We start from the raw sequence: 12767 nt of genomic DNA, 5'->3' as shown, positions 1-12767 counted from the left end.
TATGTGCAAGAACAGAGCCCTCAAAGGTATCCAGGTCCTACTCTTTGGAAACCCATGGATGGTAGTTTCTGTGGTAGAAAGGACCCTGCTGATATGGTTAAGCTAAGCATTTTGAGATGGGGCAGTTATCAGGGATTCCCTGAGTTGGCCCTAAATGTAACCACAAGGATTTTCCTAAGAGGGAGGCGGAGGGAAATTTAAGCGCAGAAGAGAAGGATGTGTGATGGAAAAGCAGATGAAAGCGGAGTCAGGCAGAGAAAGCTGTGCCACTGGCTTTGCAGATGGCGGAAGGCCCAGGAGGCAGGAAGACAGGTTCTCCCCTGGAGCCTCTCAAGGGAGCAGGGCTTCAATTTCAACTTAAAAACACAAACACATTGTCTTACGGTTCTGGAGGGGGATAGAATCAAGGTGTTGGCAGCGGTCGTTTCTTCCAGAGGACCCTAAGGTGAACCTCCTCTTTGCTTTTTGCAGGTTTGGGTGGTGGTGTCAGTTGTTTAGTCGCTCAGTCGTGTCGGACTTTTTTGCGACCCCCTGGACAGCAGCCCCCAGGCCCCTCTGTCCATGGTATTTCCCAGGGAGCTACCAGGGAAGCCCTGAAGGGATCACTGCAATCTCTTGTATTGCCGTCTACTCCTTTCCCCCTGCTGTGGTCCGAGCTCCCTCTGCCTCTCTCTCACAAACCTGTGATCACAGTGAGGGTCCACCTGGGGAATCTCTCCATCCCAAGATCCTGAACTTGACGACAGCTGCAAAGGCCTTTTGTCCGGCAAGGTAACATAGTCACAGGTTCCAGGGATTAAGACCGGGATGTCTCTGGGGGCCGCTATTCAGCCGATCACAGACATGGTCTTTTAGAATCCTCCACCTGGGATGGGACTTAAGAAGTGGCCAACTCAGACAGCGTTGATACTTTTCAGGCAAAGAAACAATAAACCTGTAAGGAATTGACAGGATAAAGAGGCTTTGGGGGCCCAATTAGTGAGAATCTAAAGAGAATTTATTCTTGTGACAGGAAATCAAGGCAGAAACCCAAGGTTTCCCAAGGTTTGTTTGGGCTTCCCTGGTGGCTCAGATGGTCAAGAATCAGCCTGCAGTGCAGGAGACCTGGGATTGATCCCTGGCTGGGGAAGATCCCCCGGAGGAGGGCATGGCAACACACTCCAGTATTCTTGCCTGGAGCATCCCCATGGACAGAGGAGCCTGGCGGGTACAGTCCGTGGAGTTGTAAAGAGTCGGACACGTCTGTGCGAGTAAGCACAGGAAGGTCTGTTTACTCAGGCTTCTCAGCTTGATCCCTATGTCTGCTGATAAGGGTGTCCTCCTTCCACGTGTGGGGAGGATACCTTTCACAGGAGAGATTTACTTCCTGCTTTCAGGAAGAAAGACAGGGGGGTCAGACTGTTTTATGTTCGCCATTTTTTCTTCTTTTTTAAAAAACATTTATTTTTGGCTGCCTCAGGTCTCGGCTGCACGGGCTTCTCTGTAGTTGAGGCTTGTGGGTTTAGTTGCCCTGCGGCATGTGGGATCTTAGTTCCCCGGCCAGGGATCGAACCCACGTCCCCTGCATTGGAAGGTGGATTCTTAATCCCTGGATCACCAGGGAAGTCGTGAAGCATATTTTGAGATGGCCTGTCCTGGGCCCCAAACACACTTGCAGACACATGCAAGAGCTTACATACACACACATCTGGGGTACACTCTCCACCCTACTGTTTCTCCCGAGATGGGTGGAACCCTATATTCAGGCAGCTGGACCTAGTTTTCAGGCCAAGGAGACCCAGAGGCAATGACGTCTGCCGTAGCAGAGAAAGAATAGAGTTCCTGACTTGGAGGGACCCCTGGGTCCTGAGCACCCACTAAGTGCCCATGCCCTATGGCCCTGGGTCTCCTTGGACCCCTGCCAGTGGCAGACCTCCCCACTCCCAGTCTTTCTGGCCATCTATTGGACAAGCAATAAACAGTCTACTTGATTTGAAAGAAGGGAAGTGTTCTGGGCCCATTTTGCAACTTAGCAGAAATTGGACAACTGACTCAAAACAAGACAAAGCAGAGACAGAGGTCCGGGTGCCCCTTCTCCTGAAAGCCTGTCCCCCGAGGGCTGCTCTCCACGGCCCCCAGCCCGGGGTGCAGATGACACAGCAGCAAGGGCAAGGGGAGGGACCCACCGCCCCTCGGGACCAGCGGGGACCATTCAGTTAAAAGTGATGTCGCCTCCTGTTTGAGAGACCGAGCAATAGGGAAGTAAAGTGAGGGACTAGTCAGAGATGAAAAGGAATGCGCGTTTCTCTCTGCATTTTCAGGCTGCGTTTTCCCTGTTTCCTTCTGTGTGTCTGTAAGAAACTCAGCAGTTTTCCTGGTCAGCAACGCTCCTTCCTACACAAGCTCTGGGCTCTGTGAGAGCTGATGGTTGTGGGGCAGCGGCGGGGTGGTGTGGAGGGCGGGCAGCATCCGAGAACGTGAGTTCTGGTCCCCAGGTTGGACAGACCCTCACAGGTGGGCGCCGTCGCCCCCACTTAGGGAAACCATGGCTTTTTGCACCACAGTCTGAGGAGGGAAACAGACTGTTCTGGGGATCCCCCCAAACCACTCTGAAGTTTGATGAGTCATTGGAAAGACTTAAAGAATTCAGAGAAATTGTTATACTGAAGGTTTGTTACAACAGAAGGGTACAGATTAAAATCTGCATACCTGGGAATCCCCTAGTGACCTGGTGTTTAGGACTTTGCATTTTCACTGCCCGAGCTCTGATTTTGATTCCTGGTGGAGGAACTAAGATCTTGCAAGCCATGTGGTGCAGCCAAAGGGAAAAATAGAATGTTGTTGTTGTTGTTTAGTCACTAAGTCCTGTCTGACTTTTTGTGACCCCCATGGACTGTAGCCCGCCAGGTTCCTCTGTTCATGGGATTTCCCAGGCAAGAGTACTGAAGTGGATTGCCATTTCCTTCTCTAGGGGATCTTCCCAACCCAGGGATAGAAGCCGAGTACCCTGCATTGGCAGGTGGATTCTTTACCACTGAGCTACCTTGGAAGCCCATAGAATAGAAGAGAATAGAAAATAGAATAGAATAGAATCCGCAAAGGAAAAATTGCCCAAGGCAGTATTGAGGGGAGACCAGGCATACGCTTCCGGTGGTTTCTTCCACTGTGGACATTGCTTAATTTCCCCAGTGCTATGGACTGAATTGTGTCCCATCCAGTTCATACGCTGAAGCCCTAACCCCCACACGTGACTGAAGTTGGGGAGGAAGACAAGGGAGCAAGGCTATTGAGGTCATAAGGGTGGGAGACTTATACAATAGGATTAGTGTCCTTACAGGAGGAGACACACCGGAGCATCTGTCTCTGTCTCTCCGTCTCTGCCATGTGAGGGGACAGTGAGGGGGCAGTCGTCTCCCAGCCAGGAAGCAGACCCTCGCCAGGCAGACACCTTGATCTTGATCTTGGACTTCTGGCCTCCAGAACTGTGAGAAAGTACATTTCTGTTATATATTTTTTTCACGTTTATGTTGTACAAGCTGCCCAGAGTGTGGTATGCTGTGCTGTGCTTAGTCACTCAGTCGTGTCTGACTCTTTGCGACCCCATGGACTGCAGCTCACCAGACTCCTCTGTCCATGGGGATTCTCCAGGCAAGAATGGACAGTTGCCATGCCCTCCTCCAGGGGATCTTTCCAACCCAGGGATCGAACCCAGGTCTCCTGTATTGGAGGCAGATTCTTTACTGTCTGAGCCACCAGGGAAGCTCAAGAATACTGGAGTGGATAGCCTATCCCTTCTCCAGGGGATCTTCCCGACCCAGGAATTGAACCACGTTCTTCTGCATTGCAGGCAGATTCTTTACCAGCTGAGTGGTATGTTACGGCAACTCAAAGCTAACCAATATACCCAGTGACGATGTGTGATGACGCAGATGGAGCAGAGATCTTGGAGTCAGTGTTTTTACTGGGGGCCTGTTATAGGTTTGTGTCCCCCCCAACAAAAGATGTTCGAGTCCCAACCTCCAGTTCCTGTGAATGGGACCTTATTTGGTTGGAAACAAGGTCTTTGCATGTAATCAAGTTAGGTGAAGTCATTGGGGGGGTCCCTAATCCAATATGAGGGCTTCCCAAGTGGCGCTAGTGGTAAAGAACTCACCTGCCAATGCAGGAGATGTAAGAGATTCCAGTTTGATCCCTGGGCCGGGGAGATCCCCTGGAGGAGGGCATGGCAACTCCCTCTAGTATTCTTCCCTGGAGAATCCCCATAGACAGAGGAGCCTGGTGGGCTACAGTCCATAGGGTTGCAAGGAATCAGACACAACTGAAGCGACATGCAATCCAATATGGTTGGTAGGTATACTTATTATTATTTTTTTAAAAGGAAATGTGGACACCGAGACACGCATGCTAAGGGCTTAGCATTCCCTCCCAGTTGCTGGGCAAAGCCCACACCTCTCTTTGGATGAGGTTAATTTTTTTTTCTCTGGCCGTCTTAGTTCCCAGACCAGGGATTAAACCCGAACACCCTGCAGTGGAAGCATGGAGTCTTAACCTCTGTACTGCCAGGGAAATCCTGAGGTTAATTCTTGGCTACATGCCCTGCCAGTCACTTGGGGAGTTGGGTTGGATGCCAGCAGAGTGGCCCCAGATGTGCGTCCTTCGTTGCTATTTTGTTCTGACCTTCAGGAGATGGATGGACGCTCATCAACTCAGCCTCTGGGCAGTGCTGATCACGCTGTCCTGTTAGGGCGGGTCTCAGTCTGGAAGCTTCTCACCGGAGATGCCTAAATCTTCTGCAGGCCCGTGAGCAAAACGAAAATGTGCGGCCCCTTTGACAACAACAACAAAAAAAGTAGGAAAAACCTTTTTCCTTCTTTTCTTAATATTAAAAAAAAAAATGAAGTGGGATTTCCTTGGCAGTCCAGTGGTTATGACACAGAGCTTCCACTGGAGGGGGCACAGGTTCAATGCTTGGTCAGGGAACTAAGATCCCACAAACAGTGCAGTGTGGCCAAATTAAAAAAAAAAAATCATTGTAAAATACCCATCACGTAAAATTTATCATTTTAACCATTTTAAAGTATACAGTTACATGACACAAAGTACATTCACGATGGTGTGCCACCCTCTCCACCATCCGGTTCCAGAACTTTTACATCTCTCCCAGAAGGAGACCTCACACCCATCAACAGTCACACCCACAGCCCCAGGCAAGCAGTAGTCTACTTTAAAATATAGGTCCCTTCTGAGTACGTGGCCCTGTGCAAATGTATATAATAAATAATAATAATAAATTATGATGTATATATATTACTGTATTTATCTGGCTGAGCCACCTCCTAGTTCTTTGATCTTCACTGCGGCATGCCAACCCTTAATTGCAGCATGTGGGATCTAGTTCCCCAACCAATTTATGGATTGAACCCCCTGCATTGGGAGCCCAGAGTCTTAGCCATTGGACCACCTCGGAAGTCCCTCTTCACGGTGTTTTTAATTTACTAGCTAATGTCCAATTCCTAAGGTTTGACTAGGAGCTGGGGGCGGTCAGCAGTGTAGACTCTTACAGGCACTCAACACAGCACGTTCCAGACTCTCTCTATGCCCTAGTAGGGAGATAGAGGTGGGAAGGGGGCTGAGAACCTGTCTCTTGATCTAGGCTGTCCCTGGATCGACCTGGTGTGATCCACACTTCCAGTTTCCCAGGTGCGTGCTCCTTATCCCATGAGATTTCACTTACAGAACACAAAGTCCAAGATTAAAATTATTAGCAGTTTCAAGATGACCACTTTAGAGCATCAAACCCCAATCGGGAAGCCCTTCGGAGCATGGGGCCCTGTGTAAATATTTCACTTCCTACTGTGGAGCTGGAGGCCTTGTGTAGATACAGACGTGTCCCCAGGACAGGTGGGGAGGCTGTGTCCTTTGGGGATCCTGGGTTTGGGGTCACGCAAACAGTGAGGCCTTGCTCACCTTGTTTGTGAGGTCTTGCCTTCCTCTGCCCTCAACTCCTTCATGGAGTTGACATTTGCCTGGCAAATGAATGAGTGTCTGAATCCCTACCTCTGGAGCCCCTCCCCACCCATTTCCCTTGAGAGCCCCACTGGTCCGAGGCTGACCCGGGGTGGCTGTGTCCTGAATTACAGCTGCCCTGCAACGTCCAAGCACGAAAGGAGAAGTCAGAAGAGATGTTTCCCAGACATCGGCAGCTCCGAGCTTCCTCTTTTGCTCATTTGTGGATGGCCACTTTCTCCTTCCTGTTGGAGCTTCTTTCATGGACAGACAGGCAGGTCCAGAAACTGGACTGCCCTGGAAACTCCTGGCCCCTCGGACATGGAGAGGCTGCTGCTGCTGCTGCCCCTGCTGTGGGCGGGTGAGTGGGCCGTGGGGAGAACGGGTCCCGGGCTGGGGCTGGGGCTGCAGCTGAGCCTCTGTGTTCCTCCAGGGCCGCTGCAGAAGGAATCACTATACCAGCTGGAAACGTGGGGGTCGGTGACAGTGCAGGCGGGTCTGTGCGTCTCCGTGCCCTGTACCATCTCCTACCCCCAGTTGGCCAGACCAACTCCACACATGTTTATGGGGCATGGTTCCGGAAAGAGGATAGACTTCAAGAGGACGTTCTTGTGGCCACAGACAACTCAGTCCGGGGTGGAAAGAAGAAGAGAAATATCCCATTCCACCTGCTTGGGGACCCCAGGGCCAACAACTGCTCCCTGGGCATCGCAGATGCCCACAAGAAGGACAGTGGAAACTATTATTTTCAGCTGATAAGAGAAGCTGCAGAACACAGTTACAAGAAAAACCAGCTCACTGTGAATGTGGTCGGTACGGAAGGGTCCCCAGGAACCGAGGTCAGGGAGGGTGGGAAGGATGGACCCTGTGCCCCTTCATCTGAGGGCGGTGGGGGACAGTGGCCCACAGTCAGATCAGGGTGGGCACACACAGGGGTCCCCCTGGCGGTCTGGCCTCTCCATCTCTCCTCTCCAGCACTAACATGGTCCCCCGACATCCACATCGAGGAGCCCCTGGAGTCCAGCTCCAGCAGCCACCTCAAGTGGTCCCTGCCTGAGGCCTGTGACTGGGCCACACCCCCCACCATCTCCTGGACCGGGGCTGCCCTCAGACCCCTGGGACTGGACTCCAAGGAGGCCTATAACTCCTCGGAGATCCTGCTCACCCCCAGCACACAGGATCACGGCACAAGCCTCACCTGCCGGGTGACCTTCTGCAGGGCTTATGTGAGCGCAGAGAAGACCGTCACGCTCAACGTGTCCTGTGAGCACTGGGCCAGGCCCATGGGGGGCCTGCAGGGCTGGGAATGGGCACTGGTGACCCCAGGCCAGGGGCTGGGGGGGCCCTGTTCTGCTTTGCTTCCGGTTCTGTGCCTCCAGGAAGTGTGGGGGGCCCTGGGAAGGGGGCCAGAGCAGGGGCAGCTCTGACTCCCTCACTGTGGCATCTCTGCCCCCCAGATCCCCCCCAGAAGCTGACCATCAGCATCTCCGGAGGAATTGGCACAGGTAGGAAGGGAGGGCTGTGGAGCATGGCAGGGATCGCAGAGAAGGGAGAGCCCCCTGTTCATTCCAGATAGACGTAGATGAACCTCAGAAACATCACACTGAAGGGAAGAAGCCGGATGTTTACATGCCACGTTCGGAAGACACAAATCTATAGAGACAGTCTTGGTCGCTTAGGGCTGGGGTAATGTAAGGATTGGGGGAAATGGCTGAGGGGTGCGGAGTGTTTCGGAGGGGGTGGTGAAAATGTCCTAAAATTGACTGTGGTGATGGTTATCCGAGTGACTTCCAAGTGGTATGTAAATGGTGTTGTATGGTTTGTGAATTATATCTCAATAAAGCTGCTTAAAAACTACTTGTGGGATCTTTTGGCAACTTGAAGAAAATAAATAGGATAGAGAAATAGAGGCAGGGCTTCAGAGTCTGGGCTCAGCTATCTGCGCCTCTGTCTGTCTCCAGAGCTGAAACACCTGGGGAACGGCTCATGTCCTGGAAGGAGACTCTCTGCGCCTGGCCTGTGACACCGACAGCAACCCCCTGGCCACCCTGAGCTGGTCCCGTGGGGGCTGGACCCGGAGCCCCTCACATTCTTCAAGCCCTGGGGTCCTGTACCTCCCCTGAGTGGAGTCGGGCCACGAAGGTGAACTCACCTGCTGAGCTCAGCACTCTCGGGGCTCCCTGTGGATCTCCGTGCATTTCTCTGTGCAGAGTGAACTGGGCAGGGCCGGGGGGAGGAAACACCCGGGGAGAGGACACCCAGATGCAGGGAGGGGGCAGACACCACTGACTCTCCTCCCTCCCCGCAGCCCGCCCGCAGCTGCTGGGGCCCTCCTGCTCCCAGGAGGACCAGGTTCTGCACTGCAGCTGCTCCTCCCGAGCCTGGCCGGCCCCCTCCCTGCGCTGGCGGCTGGGCGATGGGCTGCTGGCGGGGGAGCTCAGCGACGCCTCCTTCGAGGTCGCCTCCAGCTCCGCTGGGCCCTGGACCAACGGCTCCCTGAGCCTCCGTGAGGGGCTCAGCTCCGGCCTCAGCCTCAGCTGCGAGGCCCTGAACGTTCACAGGGCCCAGAGTGGGTCTGTTCTGCTGCTGCCAGGTCCAGGGTCTGTTGTGGGGAGAGGCTTAGAGGGTACGGGAGTCATCCTAGAGAAGATGATGCTTGGCGGGGAGAGGGGCCTGGGCGAGGGTTGAGAGGCAGGGGTGGGGGCAGAGAACTGTTCTTTGGCTGGCTGGGGACTGAAGGACAGGAGAGCTCAAACTCTATGGGAGGAGGGGGCACGTGGGTCCTGGGGCTAGGAGGGGAGTCACCCTACATCTTGCTTGTCTGCAGGGAAGCCCAGGCTTGGAGAAGAGTTTGTTCTGGGGGCCCTCGTGGGAGCTGGTGCCGCTGCTGCTCAGTCTCTGCTCCTGCCTCATCTTCTTCACGTGAGCGTCGTCTCTGGGGTCAGGGCGAGTGCAGCGTGGGGAAGGGAATGGAGCCTTGGAATCCCTGGAGGGCCCCCTCTGGAGGAATCCGGATGGTTTGGAGCTTTGGAGAACCAGGTCATGGGTCAGGGAATCAAAGGTTTCCCATGAAGGATGCCTGCTGTCGCTATGAAGGTCATGAGACGAGGTGTGTGCCCTACCTTGTGGCCTTGGTCAGCCCTTCTAGCCTGTCTCTCTCTTAAGTTTTATTATCTTTAGGCTTCCCCACGCAGCATGTGGGATCTTAGTTCTCCAACCAGGAATTGAGCCTGCAGTGGAAGTGCCAAGTCTTAACCACTGGCCTGCCAGGGGAAGTCTCGGCCCCTTCTAGCCTCAAGTGGGGATGAGGAGGGGGTTGGGATGCGGGCAATGGCCACCCTCCAAGCTCTGAGCCAGCTGGACTGCTGAGAGGTCCTCGCTTCCCCTCTCAGAGTGAAGACCTGCAGGAAGGCAGCGGGCGAGAAGGATGAACCCTGTACGCTGGGTCCCGCCTCCCAGGTGAGTGGTGAGGCCCCTCAGGATCCCAGCTGGCTGGCTCCCCACCCGGCTGACTGCCATGGCCGCAGCCCTCCTGATGACTCCATGCTCATCACGGCCCACACAGGCTTTTCCTCTTGGGTCCCATTGGCATCGGGCTTCCCAGGTGGCTCGGTTGGTAAAGAATCCGCCTGCCAATGCAGGACACATGGGTTCTATCCCTGGGTTGGGAAGATCCCCTGGAGGAGGAAACCCAGGGGATCCCACTGGGAGGAACCCGCTCCAGTATTCTTGCCTGGGAAGTACCATGCACAGAGGAGCCTGGTGGGATACAGTCCACGGGGTCGCAAAGAGTCAGACACGACTTGGCAACTAAAACAATAACCCATCAACACAGCCACTCAGTCCAACGACCTGGGAACCCCTACCTTTTGCTCACTGTGAGAGCCAAGGACCGCTAATCCATCTTACTGATTGCATTTATTTCCAACCGGGCCCTCCTCCTTTCTCTCTGGACCTCAGACCCACGTTGTCCCCACTTTCTACCTCACCTCCCCAAGACAGGATGCCACGAGGATCTCCCCAAAATAACTACTATGTACTACCAACAAAATCAAGTTCAAGGGTCCCCAAGATAGCACCAGGCAAGTTCTGAGACAAACTTATCAAGAAAGACATTTCAAGGGCTTAGAGGTTCCCTCCCAGGTGCTGGAGCAAAAGGTCAAATTTTCTTCGGGCAAGGTTAACTCTTCCCGGCGTAAGATCTTTCTATTATAACACTCATAATGGGGGCTTCCCTGGTGGTCCAATGGTTAAGGCTCCACGTTCCCGATGCAGGGGGCCCAGGTTCCATTTCTGGTCAGGGAACTAGATCCCACGTGCTGCAGCTAAGAGTTGGCATGTTGTAACACGACTGAGCGACTGAACTGAACTGAACTGAACTCAGACCCAGTGTAGCCAAATAAATAGATAAATATTAACAAAAAACAAGCAAACAGAAAGGCTTATAATGCAGTTTGGTGATTGTGTTTGTCTGACTCTGTAATGATGAGTGGTCCCTGAGGTCAGTCCAGGCCTGAGCAAATCCCTGACCTTCTTATAACATCCATTCCATTCCAGTCCTATTCAGTTCAGTTCAGTTCAGTCGCTCAGTCGTGTCCAACTCTGCGACCCCATGAACCACAGCACACCAGGCCTCCCTGTCCATCACCAACTCCCGGAGTTCACTCAAACTCATGTCCATCGAGTCGGTGATGCCATCCAGCCATCTCATTCTCTGTCGTCCCCTTCTCCTCCCGCCCCCAACCTTTCCCAGCATCAGAGTCTTTCCCAGTGAGTCAACTAATCGCATGAGGTGGCCAAAGTATTGGAGTTTCAGCTTTAGCATCAGTCCTTCCAATGAACACCCAGGATTGATCTCCTTTAGAATGGACTGGTTGGATCTCCTTGCAGTCCAAGGGACTCTCAAGAGTCTTCTCCAGCACCACAGTTCAAAAGCATCAATTCTTCGGCGATCAGCTTTCTTCACAGTCCAACTCTCACATCCATACATGACCACGGGAAAAACCATAGCCTTGACTAGATGGACCTTGGTAGATAGTAATATAACTGATACTATATATAATAGTAATATAACTGAATATAACTGATTCAATATAGCTTGAATGTCTGCTTCCCCCACTGCAACCGTGAGATAGGGGGTGGCATCTTCTCTGTTCCTCTCTGGATACCCAGCGCCTGGCACCAGGGGAGCAGGTCCTCAAGGCAGCACTGGAGTCAGAAGGACCGAGGATCAATCCTGGCCCTCCCGATGATTCAATGTCAGGCTTGGGGACATTTCCGTAGCTTCAATTTCTGCACCTGATGCGTGTGTGCTTAGGCGGCTCACTCGTGTCCAGCTCTTTGCGACCCGACGGACTGCAGCCCACCAGGCTCCTCTGTCCATGGGGATTCTCCAGGCTAGAGTACTAGAGTGGGTTGCCATGCCTTCCTCCAGGGGATCTTCCCAACCCAGGGATCAGACCCAGGTCTCCCTCATTGCAAGCAGATTCTTTACCGTCTGAGCCACCAGGGAAGCCCAGTTTTATTGCCACAGCCCTCGTTTATCTCCACGTGATAAGTGAGGATAACAGTGTCTCCCAAGGAGATTGTTGCGAGGCATCTAGAAGACCGGCAACTGTTACCAAGTGCCAGGCGCTGAATGAACGATGGGGGCCCAGCCAGTGTCTGGAATGAACAGATGAACACACTGAGCGTTTGGTTTCCAGGTTCACTGCGGACCCTTCTTGCTCTCTTCCAGCTCTTTATCCCTTCTTAAAAGTTTTCAATTATTTATTTTTATGTGGCTGCGTCGGGTCTCAGTTTCGGCATGTGGATCTTTTGATCTTCCGTGGGGCGTGTGGGATGTTTAGTCGTGGCTCGTGGGATCTTAGTGCCCTGACCAGGGCCCCCTGCACTGAGTGGGTGGAGTCTTAGCCACTGGCCCAGCAGGGAAGTCCCCAGACCCTGGTATCGTAATATGACGCCCTTCTTCCTCTCCACGCAGGGTTACCAGGGTGAGTGTCCTCCAGGCAGCCCCCTGGCCCACCTGACCCCAGCGGTGGCTGCCCCCCTCTCAGGGGAGGATCAGGAGCTTCATTACGCCTCCCTCAATTTCCTCAAGCTGAGGCCCTGGGAGCCTCGGGACTAGGCCGCCACCAGCACCACGGAATATGTACAAGTCAGGATCCTTAAATGACGACCCTGCCTCCCACAACCTTCTGCAACCTGCGGCTGGGGGACCCGGGGCTTCTAAGGGAAGAGAGACATCAGGGACAATGCCTGAGAGAACAGCTTTCCATGCACACGGGCTACCAACTAGCGTATTCGAGTCCCACTAGTGGGGTGATGGGCAGAACTGGGCTCACGTTTCAGACCCGTCACCAAACACAAGTGTGAGTTTGAGCGAGTCACCTTCTCCCTTCTCAGTCTCCCACTCTGTAAAATGGACACCACAAGCCTACTCACAGGGTTGTCTGGGGCGTCAAGGCAGTGATGAACGTATAGTGCCCCAGGGAGGGGAATGTGCAGAAGGCATCGCACCCAAGGTCAAACCTCTTCCCAGGGCAAGCTGCTGGGATAAGGGTCTGGCATGCTGGGCCAAATAGGGATCACTCTGAAGGGCTGTCTAGCTCCAGAGGTGCCTCCCCCCACCCCCAAGGCTGAACAAAGGTTGTCATTTGGCAGGATCACATCCCTGGGCCCCATGTAGCCCTCCCCTCCCTTCCCTTCCACCGGGACTTACCCCTGGGGCACTTCCTGGGAACACACTGCAAACTGGTCTTTCTCTGAGCCTGCTTCCTGGA

The 12767-nt window shown here is 53.5% G+C and overlaps 1 protein-coding gene across 1 annotated transcript; it reads left to right on the top strand.

Annotated features, from left to right (window-relative positions):
* Positions 1-6212: 6212 nt before the first annotated feature.
* Positions 6213-12160, top strand: SIGLEC11 (sialic acid binding Ig like lectin 11). Its single transcript, XM_088829960.1, is given in 13 exon segments — positions 6213-6284; positions 6286-6346; positions 6419-6517; positions 6520-6798; positions 6961-7248; positions 7443-7490; positions 7947-7971; positions 7973-8196; positions 8294-8578; positions 8813-8870; positions 8872-8907; positions 9378-9444; positions 11969-12160. Coding segments are annotated over 13 exon segments (1734 nt in total).
* The last annotated feature ends 607 nt before the right edge of the window (positions 12161-12767 follow it).

Source organism: Moschus berezovskii, chromosome 22, assembly GCF_049115385.1.
Source record: "Moschus berezovskii isolate FMDL1 chromosome 22, NW_MosBer_1.0, whole genome shotgun sequence".
NCBI lineage: Eukaryota > Metazoa > Chordata > Mammalia > Artiodactyla > Moschidae > Moschus > Moschus berezovskii.
The sequence above is the reverse complement of the archived record's forward strand: the minus strand, read 5'-3'. Positions and strand labels throughout refer to the sequence as shown.